We start from the raw sequence: 15,459 nt of genomic DNA on the forward strand, positions 1-15,459 counted from the left end.
GCGTCGGATCCCTCTCTGCGGCCTACGCCTACCCCGCCCGTCTGGCGTCTGCCTGTTTCTACACCTGTTTCCCCGGAAACAGGAGAGCCGCAGAGCAAAACAGGGAGGCAGAGCCGCCGCCGTTGATCCCTGTCCTTTCCGATCCAGAACCCAAGCCTCCCCGTCTACCGGAGCTCTCCCAGATGGCGGTGAGCTCGCGGGTGCCCTCCCAACCCGCGGCGCGGGGCCTCCTGCGCCGCACCCCGCCGCGCATCCTCCCCGTCGAGCGCGCGCCGCGCCGCCTCGCCCTGGGCGTCCGCGCCGTCTCCGGGGGCCCCGGGCCGGGTGGATCGCCCGTTCCCAGGCGGTCCCCGGCTCCGGCGGACGCCGCGGCCGTGGCGCCGACCTCCGCGCCGTCGTCGGCCGCCTCGGCCATCGATTTCCTCACCCTCTGTCATCGCCTCAAGGTACTTCCGTGCGTTCGCGTTCGTCATAATTATTAATTAGTCGCCCTTTGATATGTCGCTCGAGGACTGCTTTTTCCTATAACGCATATCCTCTAGGATCAGACTACCGATACTCCATTTTCTGTAAGAAATTCTGAGGCATTTGATTATTTGCCACTCTCGCGGAGTGTCATTCTGAATTTCGGAAGAGCGGGGAGAAAGTATTGAGTAATTGTGCTGGGCTGTGCCTGTGCAATGATTTGGATTAATTCATGCCCCTCGTTTATTTATTTATGATGATGCCCCTCGTTTCTTTGATGCTTAGATAGATCCATCATATCGCATGATTCTGATGCCTATTGCTTTTGTTTATTCTTCAGACCACTAAAAGGAAAGGATGGATAAATCATAGCATCAAGGGGCCTGAGTCTATTGCTGATCACATGTACCGTATGGCCTTAATGGCTCTGATTGCTGGTGACCTGCCTGCTGTGGATCGAGAAAGGTCTGTGTCTTCAAATGATTGTTTTGTCATTTGTTAGCTTTCTACTTGGTTCTGACGATCTATATACTTTTTTGTTTTAAACAGGTGCATCAAAATTGCTATTGTGCATGACATTGCTGAAGGTAGGTCACATGCACCGTTGGTTACACAAAACTGATGCTGTGTTGTCTATTCAATGCAATTACATGACCTCATGAATTGCACTTCATCTGCCAATAGCTTATTAACCCAAAATACCTAGTTCATGCACAGTAGTGGATCTTCATCTAAGTACAACTCAAATATTCAAACTACTTTGTTTAACAGCTATTGTTGGTGACATTACCCCATCGGATGGTATACCTAAGGCTGAAAAAAGTCGGCGTGAACAAGCTGCTCTGGATGAAATGTGTGAAGTTCTTGGTGGTGGTCCAATAGGTGTGTCCCAAATTTTTATGTTAAATATCAGTTCATGTAAAAATTTCCAACTCAAAGAAAAAAATATATGATCTATAATGTTGTTGTTTTGCAGCTGATGAGATTAAGGAACTGTGGGAAGAATATGAAAACAATTCTTCTATTGAAGCCAATCTTGTGAAAGATTTTGATAAAGTAAGCAGATAATTTTCTCTGTTTTTTCTGAAATGGTTACTTGTTTCTTTTCTTCAAAACCTCAATGTGATCTACAAATAAAAAAAAGATAGACAAGAAGACTAGTTTGAGTGCATCCGTTATCAAACTTGAATGTATCTATCTAGGACATCATTTCTAGAAATATGAGAGGTTTTTCGTAGGTACCAGGATTGCCATTTTCATCAACCATTGTAGGGTATGAAGTCTTGGGTAAACTTATGTAAAAGCCCCTGCATAAATCACTCGTAATCAGTTTATTGACCTAAACTGTCCATTCAAGACTTCGCTTAAAATGCTTGACATGCACATATTGACGATCTTGAATGCCCTGTTTTCAAGTGGGCATTTACATAAATTTGTCAGACTTCTGGGGTTTGTCATCCAAAGTTCCAATCCTTCTGTTTGTCATCCAAAGTTCCATTTTTTCAAAGCATACAAGTTAACTATTATTTTTTTTGTTACAGAAAATGATATTAGTCAGAACAAATTTAATCTGTAGTATTAGAGTTAACTTAAGTGAATTTTATCCTTTTCTTGTTTTTTATTTTCTGTCCGGTGCTTGGGATTTGAGATTTACAGTATCATTTGTTTGTTTCAGGTGGAAATGATTCTTCAAGCGTTAGAATATGAGAAAGGTATGCACCTTTTGTCGTAGTTGACTTGTGCTATCAAACAATGAGCTAGTCATCGTTTGGCCTAATTGCATATACTATGCTATACATTCAACCATAGCTTAAATTGCCAGTTGGTATGAAAATAATTTGGTATTATCAAGTATAGATGATAGATTATCATGGTATTTTTAAGACATTATTCCTGATGTATCATCATGGTTTTTTGTGGTGTTAATAATTGTGCAAAATACTTGTGATCATCTGGCTTGATGAAATAATAGAAGAATGATGAGTGCTTTGTCACATCCTCCATACCACCAAACTTTGCACTTAGCATTCTTATTTTTCCTATGTTGGCATTTTACTCGAAATAATAAAAGAATGTTGAAGACTTTATGACCTCCTCCACACCACCAAACTTTGCACTTCACATGCTTACTTTTTCTTATGTTGGCATTTTACTCACCTTGTGCATCGGATGTGTTAATCTATTTATTTCTTCTTGTATGTTGAACATTTGCAGAACATGGCAAAGTGCTAGATGAATTCTTTCTCTCCACTGCTGGTAATTTGATTACTATCTGTCACACAACTCATGATTGCCAAAGTGATCACGGAATGTTTCCAGCTGTCTCCTTTCTGCTAAACATTTGCTTTACCTGTATTTCAGGCAAGTTCCAGACAGAGATCGGTAAGAGCTGGGCTGCTGAAGTAAATGCCAGGAGAAAGGAGGGATGCGGGAAGCAGAAGTAGGAGCTTCTGATCGCCTTCATAGAACTTTCACGGATACATGTCGTCGCGATGAGGGGTGGTGTGACCAACTGGTGACTGGAGAGTTTAAAACCCCCCCCGAGTCACTCTCCATAAGCCAACTTCAACAGTGGCACCTAACTGATTACCATGGCAGTCCAGCTTTAGTAAGGAATAACGGGAGGGGTATGGAGGAAAAATCTACCAATGTTAGTTTGGTTAGAGCTGAAATGTCCGAAATTGCAAGACTTGTGGTAGCAACAGTGTAATGTTTCGTTCTAGCTTGGGATCCAGCGAGGGATAATATACGTTTTTTTGGTTAACCCAGGGAATAATGAAAAGGTGATGGTGTTTGCCCCTTCCCATGTTCACTTCCCTGCCCGCATGAAACTGATCTGGATTTCTAGTCGCTATTTTTTATCCGTATCTTGAACTGCGCTATGGCATTCTCAGCTTCTGATGGGAGGTTTTCAGCTATTATGCTGTTGTTTGCCCGTTAACCGCGTTGGGTGGCTTCTTAATTCTTGAAGGGACCGTGATATATATAAAAATCTATTTTAATTTTTATCTAGATATGCAATAGGTTTTTTTTATACGTTGCTATCTCTACCGCAAAAGAATTTTGCACCATAGGTTTTAACCCTATAAACTATATATGGCTATGGCAATTCTAGGAAAGGTAAACGCGGAATGTAAGTGCAACAAGAAATGTGGAAGGTAAATGAGGTAAAGAAGGCAAATTTCTTACGTGGCGACACGACGATTTTTACCGAGGTATCGGAAAGCAAAGCTTTTCACTGGTCCTCGTTGTTGGAGCCCCTCTCAAAGGGAATGCTCGCGCAAGGGTATAAACTCTCCGATCAAGTAACTCCGTAGGATAGTTGACAAGTTTTCCCCACGCGCAAGTGGGTCTCTGCCTAACCTCTCCCGGATGCTCCTTGGCGCTCTTCATTTGGTAGAGCTTCGGCAAAACGCTGAGGGCCTCTCCTCCCTCTCACAAGCATCAGCGACCACTCCATAAACGCGATTGGAGGGTCTCGCACTACTTATAAGTCCTAGATTTACAACTCTTGGTGCACGCAAGCACCGATACAAAGGAGGTGTGCAAACCTCACCTAACTCTAGGCTAATCCCTAAAGCAATGCGCTAATAGGCCTAAACTAGCACTAATCAAAATCTAAACCTTATGCTAATTGCCTTAATCTTCTCTTGAGCACTTTGGTGGCTAGAGCACTCGTGTGTATGTGAGAATCAAGCCTATAGCTTCTTCAAGCTCTAACACACTTGAAATGGTAGGGCAAAGGGGTATTTACAACCTCAAGCCAAAAAACTAGCCGTTGCTCCAACAGTCACCAAAAATAGTGATCACTGACTTATACTATGAAGATACTATGACCCTTCATAGCCATCACTGTATCAATCGGTGGTCACCGATTGATACTCTGATATTGTGACTGTGATCACCATATCATTTGGTGCATGCATAAAACTTCCAAAGCCGAATTTGAGCCGATACCGAGCCGAGCCGATCACACCGATTTATACTATGATTGTGACTGTGATCACCATATCATCCTATGATGCGTGTTGACTTCAAACCTTGCTGGTCACCAATTCATACTATGCTCCCTTCATGGCCATCACCAATTCATACTATGATCACCGACTTATACTCTCATATTGCGACTGTGATCACCGAACTCTGATGGTTACTGCTCCTAGAGTATGAATCGGTAGAATATGTCGGTGCATATTTTCAACACGATTTGCTTCAAATTTTCGCGTATCTTTGTCCCGAATTTATTACCATCATTTGTAAGCCTTAGAACAAGACTATATTTGAATTTTTACTAGTGGCGGACCTACGACCCGGGCTGCAGCCCGGGTACAAGGGTACAAGGTCAAAATACCATCAGTGGTTTTAGACAAATTAGTCAAAAAAATAGAGGAGAAATACATGTAACATTCTACTAACCTAGGATCAGCCCTAATCCTTGCCAGTTCCTAGGTCCGTCCCTGATTTTTCTATCATTTGGATACCCTAAAATCCTTCTAAGTCTTTCTTTTTCTTCTTCTTTTTAAATCAGCAGGGCAGGCCCACATATATATATATAGAGAGAGAGAGAAAATAAGAGAGGGAGGGAGAGTATACTCCGTGGCCGGCCTAGAGTAGCTTATTCTATAGCTTGGCCATCTAACCAGCCACGCATTACAAGTCCTGTATAGTAATTGCGATGGGTGCCTAGTTAGATGGCCTGCCTATAGAATAAGCTATTCTATGACCGGCCACGAAGTATACTCTCCCTATATATATATAACAAGATATGTATATATACAAGGCTCTAGGCCCAAAGGGTGAAAAGATGAAACAAAAATTACAGACTACTCAACCAATCTGTGATCCTAACATTAAACTCTGGCTTCCCTCTAAGAGTTACCAGAAGCATGTCTCTCTCAAAAAAAAGCTTCTTCAACACGAGAAAGAAAGGGTGCCATCGTCAAAGATGATACTATTTCTGTGACACCAGATAGACCAGCAAGCTATGATCAAAATTTCTCTAAAAATGCATGAATTAAAACCCTCCCTTTCTTTGAGAAGCATCTGTGGTGGTTGCAGGATCCAACGAGCTTGACTGAAAGGGCAGTCAAAGAGGAGATGCCACCAAGTTTCCTCACAGTTTTGAACACACAGGACACAAATGTAACTATCCAGAGCCATGTGCTTCGTTCTTAGGATATTTCTGGTATTCAGTCTGAGGAGCAGCTAGAAGAAGAATTTGTGTTTGTTTTGCACTTTTGATTTCCACATCCACTTGATCAAAGGAGATATTGGTTGCGTACCTTGCATGCTGTTGTAAGCCTTTTTGCATGAAAAGTTTCCATTGCCCCAGATGTACATCCAAACATCTCTCTCTCCAGAATTGGAGTCCATGTTTGCAATAAGTTCCTAAAGTTCATATAGATGTACAACAGCTTGTGGGGATAGAGGGAGCTAAAAGTTCTAAGAGAGCTCATTGGATCTAAATCTATGCAGTGTCTACTTTTGATTTTTAGCAAATGAGAAAAGCTGTGGGAATCTCCGTTAAAAAATGCAAGGTCCCAAAGGTCCTTTCAGAATACCACCATTTTGTCGTCATTTGCCTTGCACGAAGCAAGCATCATGAACTGATTGGATAATCTCAGGATATGTCTCCACCAAAAGGAACCCACCACCCTTGTGCATGTGGTGGGTTTCCACGCTTGTAAAGACATTTCCAAGTCAGATGAACCCATGAGAGATCTGCCTTGTTATAGAATTTGTGCAAGAATTTCAAAAGCAAGGCAGTGTTGTGTGTCCTGATGTTTATAATTCCCAAACCTCCTTCTCCTTTGCTCCTACATGCATTTTTCGAAGCAACTAAACAACCTTCCTTTCTATTGATGTCCCCACCATTCCATAGACAGTTCTTCATATACTTTTCTATCTGATCAACAATGGATGCTGGCAGCTTTAGTGAGCACATATAAAAGGTTGGCATAGCTGAGTAAATTGAGGTGACCAAAATTAATCTTCCTGCATAGGACAAAAGTTTGGAGACACCTTTTCCTTTCTAGTTAGGATTGGCATGGACTCTTCCACTGCTGGTTTGGTTGTGCCAAGAGGGAGACCAAGATAAGTAAAGGGCATTTTTCCAACTTGGCATCCAAGGATGGTTGCAAGCAATTGTGTACTTTCCTCATAGACATTAATAGGAACCATGAAGGACTTTTGATAATTAACCTTTAACCCAGCGGAGATTGAGTAAGTGTAAAGGAGGTCCTTTAAATTTGATAGCCGTGAGATAACTGCTGGCATGATAATCAGAGTATCATCTGCATATTGGATTATTGGATAATCACCACCAAATTCATGTCCCAGTGGATGAGAAATCAAGTTGTTAGTTGCAGCATCATTGATTACAGATTGTAAGAGGTCAGCAGCCAGCACAAATAATAAAGGTGAGAGTGGATCACCTTATCTCACTCCTGTTTTACAGTGAAAGGGTTTGCCAGGGACTCCATTCAAGAGCACAGATGATGTTCCACAGCTGAGTATGCATTTGATCCACTATTACCATTTATCAGAGAAGCCTTTATACTTAAACATTTTCATGATTACTTCATGTTCTATCTTGTCAAATGCTTTTTCAAACTCAAGTTTCAAGATAACAATCTCTCTTTTTGACCGGTGACATATATGCAAAAATTGGAATGCCCAAGCAAGACAATCTTGGATAGTTTTTCCTTTAATGAAGCCATATTGATTTGCATGAACAACTTGGAGGATTACCCTTTGTAGTCTATTTGCAATCAACTTGGTTAGAAACTTGAGAGAATAATTGAGCAAAGAAATTGGCCTGAAGTCATTGACTGTTTCTGAATTAGGTTTCTTTGGAATTAGGGCAATGAAGGAGCCATTTATGCTTGTGAAATCCAGGTTACCAGCAGCAAAGTCATTGCATAACCTAATAAAGTCTTCCTTGATGATATGCCAGTATTTTTTGATAAACACTCCATTAAAACCATCAGGTCCAGGTGCATGATCAGATGGTAAGTCTTTTAGAATTGAGTCAATTTCTTCCATGGAAAAAGGAGAGTCAAGATCAGGGAGAATAGCTTGTTGCAAGAGCAAAGCAAGATCATAATGTATGGCAGTTAAATCAGATGTCCCCAATCTCTCCTTATACGAGGTCAGAAGTGCGCCAGCCTTCTGATCATGGGCAGTTAAAGTAGTACCATCTAGTAAGAGTGGAGAGGAAATGTAATTTCTCCTGTAAGAATATGTTGCCATTTCCTGAAAGACTTTTGAGTTCTCATCTCCAAACTTAACCCATCTGGCAGTGTTCCTTTACTTTTAATAGATTCTTTTGGCTTCTAACAATTTTCCTGAAATTTCTTTCCACTAAATTCATAGGTCTTTGCTCCTCTAGACCATCCAAAAGGGCCAGAACAAAGTAGCAGTTATTGATAAGCTTTCCCAGCTTTGAAAGCTCCTTGCTCCATCTTTTGAGACCAGCTCGTACTTGCTTAAATTTACCAGATAGTGTCTGGGATGCATTAGCATAGTATAGTGTAGTATTCTAGTGCAGATCTACCACAGATAAAAAGTCCTCAAAATTTATCTAATAGTTCTCAAATCTGAAAATTTTGGACTTTGGGATGGTAGTGCCAATTTGGACCACATAGGGGACATGATCAGAAACTGGTTTGCCTAACACTTGCATAGAAGTCAGGATATGAACAGGTCCAAGAAGATGAGGTAAAAACCCAATCAATTTTCTCTAGCAGGGGATCCTGCTGCATATTGCTCCAAGTGAAAGTCCTACTCTGGAAAGGTATGTCCACTAATTCCAAATGCTGGTCATGTCATTCAATAAAAACATGTCATTTGTGTTGCCTCCAGGTCTGTTTCTGTTATCCTATGATCTGATAAGGTTGAAATCCCCAGCTAAGATCCAGTCATCAATATCTGTTATATTAAAGTTATATAGCCAATTGATAAAAGCAGCTTTGCTTTCAGGTGTAGAAGGACCATAAACATTTGTTAGATGAAAAGTAGCCCCTGGTAAACAACAAGTGAACTTGATTGTGACTAATCAATGGAATTGATTAGAACAACAGTTCCAGTGAAGTGGTTTCCATTCCATAAAACAATTAGGCCACCAGAGGCACCTACAAATGGGGAGAAGCAAAAATTCCCTATATGTCTGGGGCAGAAGTTCTCGATATAAGCCAAATCAAAATTCTCACTTTTGGTTTCCTGCAAGCAGATAATGGAGCAGGCACTTTTAGAGATTTTCGCTCGAAGGGCACCCCATTTTCCTTGAGAGTTGATTTCACGAACATTCCAAATAAGGATATTAGTATTTCGATTGTTACTCATTTGGGCAAACCAATATGGAAAAAACAAGTTCATACAGCATAGTCATATGAAAAGAAGGACGCATAAACAGGGACACATAGGAAACCAAGAGTAGAGATCAAGGATGTAAACAAAGCTAAGATAGATTATGGTTTCATCACACCAGAGGTTTCTCATACTGCGCAGAGTACTGATTGGGTGCCAAGCATTACCACAAAAACTACTGAAAGAGTTTTCCTTTTCTTTTTATTTTGATGGTTTTGTAATTCATCCATGAGACCTATAAAACACCTACAAAGATACATCTTGCAAACACATTAGTCTCAATGATTATGTTGTCATTGATCACCAAAATCATTATGGGATAGGGTCATTTTCCTTACAGTTCTTACCGCCGGCGCCCGGCGTTTCAGCTTGGACGGGCAGGCGTAGGCAGCTGGAGTGCTGGACCGTGCCGCGCGGCAGCTCTCCGCTCCCATCCACGCTTTACATTGCTGCCCCGTTGGCCGGGCCTATCGAGTATCGACTGACACGGCACGGCATGGGTTGTCGTGCGATGAGCTGCGCTAGACGTGAGCTCGAACGAATCAGATTCAGGAGCCAAGCGCTGCCAATATGCAAGCAGGAATGTGCTGTTTCTGAAATTTCAATGGATGATCCTAATAATTAATCAGGAGTATGTTGTTTGTGTCGATAAAGATTTCAATTGCTGATTGCAAAAGACACCCCCGCACGCTCACATACTTGCACTTCTACTGAGGCCCGTTTTGGTAGGTTTTATTTCGGCTTCAGCTTCACCAGTTTTGCGTAAATCGAGGTAATGTAGCATGAGGTTATCTTATAATCTGGGATTAAAATGAAAAGTCGGATGAAAGCAATTTTTTAGCTTCACCGGTGAAGCTATTTTGGAAGAAGCCCTCCAAACAGCCCCTAAAACTTGCAACATATGAACTATTTTGATAACACAGGGATTTCCGCAGAACATGGTGAAAAAGAGTACAAAGTAATGCACAAGAATAGTTTCCCTTCCGCAATAAAGCATGCTGTTAGGAATCACTGAGGTCAAAAGGACAATGACACAATCATAAGCTACCAATCTAATTTCAGTTCATGACAAACAGGTCATAAGCTCAAGATCTCGACTAGTTACAAGAGTCGCGCTGATCATACTAACCAAAAAATATCATCAGCTAAAAGCTGCAAAACGAACTAATACACATCGCTCACAAGCTTCAACTTTCTATTTAAACGATCATCCTTGGGTCAAATGAGAAATGTTGCCAAAGACATACTTTTGCCTCTTTACATGATTACTCTTAACGGTGCCGCATTCATCCCTACCTGAACCACCATCTCATGCCAGCATTTATCGGATCATGAAGGAACGGGGTGTACCGGTGGATGTAGGGGTTAATTGTCCGGCCAATTTTAAGCCAGATAGCTCTATGGTAAGCAGCAGTGAAGGGAGAATGGTACATGAGCTTCAGCAACTGCAGCACCAGGAAAAGAAAATGAGATTGGAACTTAGTAAACTGACATATTCTGCAAATGTTATAAAGCCAACAGGTAAATTCATCAGACATCCTAAAATGTGGTCGATGTAACAGAGTTCAGCCATGCAGAAGCAATGATTGTTGCCTAGATCCCTTCTAATTGCTAATGGGTATGGTTACATTCGAGAATTTGGCATAGCTATTGAATTATTTCTGCTCCTACCATTAGATTCTTAAGAGCTATCCATCAACGCATTTGAAAGTTTGCATGCATTACAAAATTCCTCTCTGATAATTAGTATTCTAATATTTTCCCATTGGTCATAGAATCCAACAAGCATTAGCTGTAGGGGAAAGATTTGTAGCAACTTTAATATCATTGTGCCAGAGATCAAACGTATAAGCCAGTTAGGGCCAGCCATGCAGAGGAGCATACACACTTATTGTGTGATGACAAATTAACACACCACAGCAGCATAATAACAATCTTCCGTTAGGTATGCTGTGCTATTTATAAAGCAGGTGGATCCCCATTAACTAACCTGCCAATACATGAATGTTTGCATAGCATTTCGTTGTCGCCTGCACAGGTAGAGAAACAATAAGAATTGGAAATCAAGTGATTAAATAGGAGGAGGGGAGGGGGTGAAAAATAAAGGAAAGGGTTATGGTCAACTCACGAGAACAGAGATATGATCAAAAGAAAGCCTAACAAAATCTCTGCATTTGAACGTAGAAAGTGGACTGCAGTTGTGTTCGCCTCAACCCATGTACAAGGCTGCTCCAAGTATGTCCTGCAAATTAACGCACTCATATATGATAAATTTTACCAATCTGATCAAATGTTATTCTCATTAAAAAAGGGACATCTATTGCAATTTACAAGCTGCAAAAACTGATGTTCTGTGTCTTATTAGCTCGTTACCATCCAAGTTCCAACATGTAAAGCATTTACATTTTGTATTTTATAACTATGGATGGGGGGTGTTAAACTATTGTAATTGCTAAAGCATAAAAATCGCCAAGAGAATGAGTACACAACCAGAGTGCAGAAACTGCTATATTATGACTTTATAGGAACTAAAAGCTCAGAAAAGATGAAAGTAATCTGGTAAATTAAGCAAGAAACCAAGTTAGCAACACAAAGCATGACTAGGTATAGCATATCCAAACTATTGTTCTTTAATTTTAAAAGCATACAGAATGAATCTATGTAAATCTAGAAATCCGTCAAGTTCATTTTACCTGTATAAAGATGAACTAGTAAAATGGCGCCGTAGAAATCTGGCAACATGTTCAAGTGCCCAACAAATTACAGGTACCAAAACAACTGCCACAAAAGAGTATCTCATTATGCACAAGAAAACTCAGATGGTTAGGTAATAATGTGACTGAACTTCATATTAATGTAAACAGCTTATGCTTACGCTTCAAATGCAGTTTAGATGTAACAAACATAAGGCAGTACATGAATGGTATAAAATCCTTTGACGAAGTTACATGGTGACACCATGCCTGAACAGCCTGCAAGTTCCCTGCTCGGGGTAGCTGATAGGTAGGAAAATGGTCTATCAGCATAGCACATTTGATTTAAATAGTAAAAGACATCTAAGTCGAGGAGGATTAAATATTAATTAATAAAACACAATTTCATGTCACATACCCTGTAAAGAGGAAACAAAGCATAGCCTGTTGTACATGTTGTGCCAAGAAGTGACAACCTGTATCCCTTGTACTGAAGAGATCGTGGTGCCAATGGAAAGATGCCAATCAAGGCAACAATAAGGACCTATTAAAAAAAATAAGAAAATTAATGATCTATGATCCAGATAAACTGCCAATACAGTAGCTACATTATTTTAGACAGATCAATACAAAAAATTATTATAGCTCAAGCGACTAACCAAAAAGCATTCATAAATGAAATAGGCATGTTTGAACACCGGTACTGATACCGGGGATAAAGAATAGAGAATACATATATAATATGATAGATCCCATAGAAGTATGTAGTGTAGCTTGCAAAGAGTAGTCAAAGAAAACATTACTAGGAATAAGTGACATAGATTTTGTCATTAAGTCTATGTTTAAGTGAGAATAACAACTTGTTCCTATGTACATCAAAGTTCACAATATCCTCTAGTACTTCAACTACAGAACATAAACAAAGTAGCTGCTGCACGCAGAATTTTTTATTCATCCAGTATGATTTAAGTTTATTACTTGATAACATTATTAATTAATCCTGACTGTTGATTTAAGTTTATTACTTGATAACATGATTAATGAATCCTGACAGTCTATTCACTTATGAAGAGTTCTAAAACTGGATTTCTATCAGGCAAAAGAGAGCTTTAGATGAAGATATTTTCTCATAGAATGCTGGCTGGCGAACTGGCTAAAATAAAGTATTCTTAAGTAGGTCGAGCTAAGATCTTAATTCCACAAACAAGTTGTTATTAAAACCTTTCAAATAAGCTTAAATTTTTTGGTGTATTATCCTTTGCTTAACTGAGATCACCAATCGAAAGAAAAACAAAACTTCCAGAGATGATTTTCTATGACAATACAGTTGCTGCCAAGACAAGTTTTTCATGTAAGAATGTTTACCCAAGCATTGACAGAAAAATGTAAGGACCGCTGGTCTAACTGTAATGACAGTCTGCTTCGTGCCGGTCCAGCAGAATTAGTGCCTAAAAAACCATTGTCAGATGAAAAAGACTTAAGGAAAAGGAGAGATAATAACTCATAAGTTACAGCAATATGCTTCTTTTTACCTAAATCAGGAGGCCTTGCATTTTCACCAGCTGAAGTAGATGCACCACCTGAAGATGGTGAGGGCTGGGTAGAGGTGGTTGAGGACATTCCTTCAACAGGGAAATCAGGATTCTGTATCCAAAGTCAGCAGATAAGCTATCATAGAACCATGTCATGGGTATCAAATGCAGATATATCCCCAAACGGAGGTAGACAAAATATATTAAATTATTCATGACAACTGTGCAGTAATGCCCATACTACAGAATTTTGTTGAAGGGGGAAAGGTTGATACATAGTCCTTAACAAACGAGCAGTCATCAATCAAACTGTTGCTGACTCAGCCTGTTAGTTGACCAATGAGAATTGACGCAATGTAAAGCACGACAGAAAGCAGCATCAGATATTCTGCTCTGTCACTGAAAGATGAACAGATGGTTTCAATAATCCGTGGCAAGATTGTACAGTGACCCAGAGTCCCGAGATACTATATGGAGCTAATCGAATGTCTGGAACCATTACAAGGAACAGGTACCAGCCCGAAATAGAACTAAAAACAACCTTTCATGAATCTGTGGAGCAGTGGGTTGTAAAGCTGTCACCTGCTACAGTTACAGTTCAGGAAAACTTGACCAGAGAGCATGTCCCATAAAAAACATTTGACCAGAGGGCACGGAGAGGATGACTCTGGAAGATACCCACAACAAGGCAAAGCAAGAATGAGCCAAATTGGTCAGAAAAGAGGGGAAAGGGAGCAATTTTCTCCGCCCTACACATCAAGTCAAGTACAAGAATGCGCCAAATTGTGCTCAAAGAAAAGAGAGGAAGAGGAGCTATTTCCTCCGCCCTTCACATCAAGTACAAGACGAATCGCCTGCTCCTCCATAAGCTGGAAGCTGGGAAGCGGCCAAGGAGGAAGGCATCGGCACAGCAAAACGAGAGTCTGACGCCTCCCCCAACCAATTCTCTCTGAAATTAGACTCTCGCTCAAGATCCCCCTCACGCATCACCACCCCCAGCTTCGTTGCAGAAAATTACGGGAAAAGAACTATGCGGCGACGGCGGGAGCAGCGGCGGCAGTTGTGCGCAATGCGGGGAGACAAATCAGATTTGGGGATTTGAACCCGCCGAATACAAATAAGGCAACCAGAAGTGCAGAAGGGAGAGATAAGCAGCAAACCTAACCTGCGTAAAATAATTTCGGCCTGCACTGCTGGAAGAGAGCGCCAATCGCGGCTTCCGATGCAGGCCAGGCGAGAAGAGAGAGAGCGGGGGGCGCCCCCTCCCCGAATCTAAACTTGGCAAGACTCCGACGCAAAGGCGCAGGCAGCACGGGGACAGAGGAAGACGACTGACCCCTCCCGGTCTCCCTCTCTTCTTCTTTCTCAATTCCGCCTCTGAAATTTCCTTCGCAATGCAGGGCGTTTATTATTCGTTGTGATGGCCACAGCGGCACAGGGCACGAAAGCAACAGCAGCGCCCGGAGGGGCCCGTGATTACGGGCAGCTCAGGGGGTAAAAACGCAAAACGGATAGGGTTCCGAGATTCCTCTTTTTTTATGCCTTTTTGTGTGACCGAGAAAAGAAGCGAAGGGGATTCGACTTCGAGTGGGACGCAGCGACGAAAGCAACCGCGCCAGATCTCGAAAATTCCCTGGCGAGAGCTTTTCAAGAAAAAAAAATTCCCTGGCGAGCGCAGGCACTCGGCAGTGCGGCGCCATGGCCGGAGGCCCGGAGCAGAAGCAGATCCCGATCCGCAATGCGGATCACAAGCTGCTGGATGGAGCAGAAGGACTGGAGAATTGTGGTGTGGGGTGGGAGGGGTACGTACGACGAAGCGGCGGTAGAACTTGTGCTGGAGGTGGGCGCGGACGTAGGGGTCGGTGAAGAGGTGCGTCGGCACGGCGGAGCTCGCCCGGTACTCCGCCCACCGCGGGTCGCGCTCGTAGTCGTATGCCGCTGCCGTCGCCGTCGCCGCCGCGCCCCTGGATGGCCAGGACGAGGAAGACGCCTCGCCCATTCGCTCCCGAGTCCCGGACAGCTCAGGGGGAGGGAGCTGTGGCCAGTGGCCTGCGGCAAATTCTCGTGTGCGCCGCTCGAGCTGCCCATATTCTGTGCAGGCAGACATCTCGTGGGTCGATTTTCTTTGTCTCCAACCTTTCCTTCCTTTTATGCCTAGTAGCAGCAATCTTCCTTTCCGTCCCATTTTATAATTCTACAAATTCTTTGAAGTTTGAATTAATATATCCTTTGCAGCATGGTGGCCTAAATTATTTTCTGGTCACTTGCTCAGACCAAAAAATTCGAGCGTTTTTTAACGTAATATATTGATTGATCGGGGAGTTTGGGGAATCATCGGACTGGCCCCATTTTATTTTTGTGATTTTCTCTTCTCATGGCAGTCACACACCTTCAGCTAGCCA

The 15,459-nt window shown here is 41.9% G+C and overlaps 2 protein-coding genes across 2 annotated transcripts; one reads left to right on the plus strand and one right to left on the minus strand.

Moving 5' to 3' along the window:
- Positions 1–45: 45 nt before the first annotated feature.
- On the plus strand, positions 46–3,271 carry LOC101779620 (HD domain-containing protein 2 homolog). The gene is made up of 8 exons (XM_004969226.3): positions 46–446; positions 806–930; positions 1,015–1,052; positions 1,237–1,347; positions 1,442–1,521; positions 2,141–2,177; positions 2,680–2,721; positions 2,827–3,271. The coding sequence occupies exons 1-8, from the start codon at positions 183–185 to the stop codon at positions 2,907–2,909; spliced, it is 780 nt and encodes a 259-aa protein (XP_004969283.1). The 5' UTR covers positions 46–182; the 3' UTR covers positions 2,910–3,271.
- A 6,520-nt stretch (positions 3,272–9,791) lies between these two features.
- Positions 9,792–15,179, minus strand: LOC101780018 (transmembrane protein 33 homolog). The gene is made up of 9 exons (XM_004969227.3): positions 14,868–15,179; positions 13,058–13,169; positions 12,891–12,973; positions 11,944–12,069; positions 11,708–11,828; positions 11,526–11,610; positions 10,961–11,074; positions 10,823–10,862; positions 9,792–10,277 (listed from the first exon to the last, which is right to left on the minus strand). Exons 1-9 carry the CDS (start codon positions 15,162–15,164, stop codon positions 10,125–10,127), a joined length of 1,131 nt encoding a protein of 376 aa, XP_004969284.2. The 5' UTR covers positions 15,165–15,179; the 3' UTR covers positions 9,792–10,124.
- Between the last annotated feature and the right edge of the window lie 280 nt (positions 15,180–15,459).

Source organism: Setaria italica, chromosome V, assembly GCF_000263155.2.
Source record: "Setaria italica strain Yugu1 chromosome V, Setaria_italica_v2.0, whole genome shotgun sequence".
Classification (NCBI taxonomy): Eukaryota; Viridiplantae; Streptophyta; class Magnoliopsida; order Poales; family Poaceae; genus Setaria; species Setaria italica.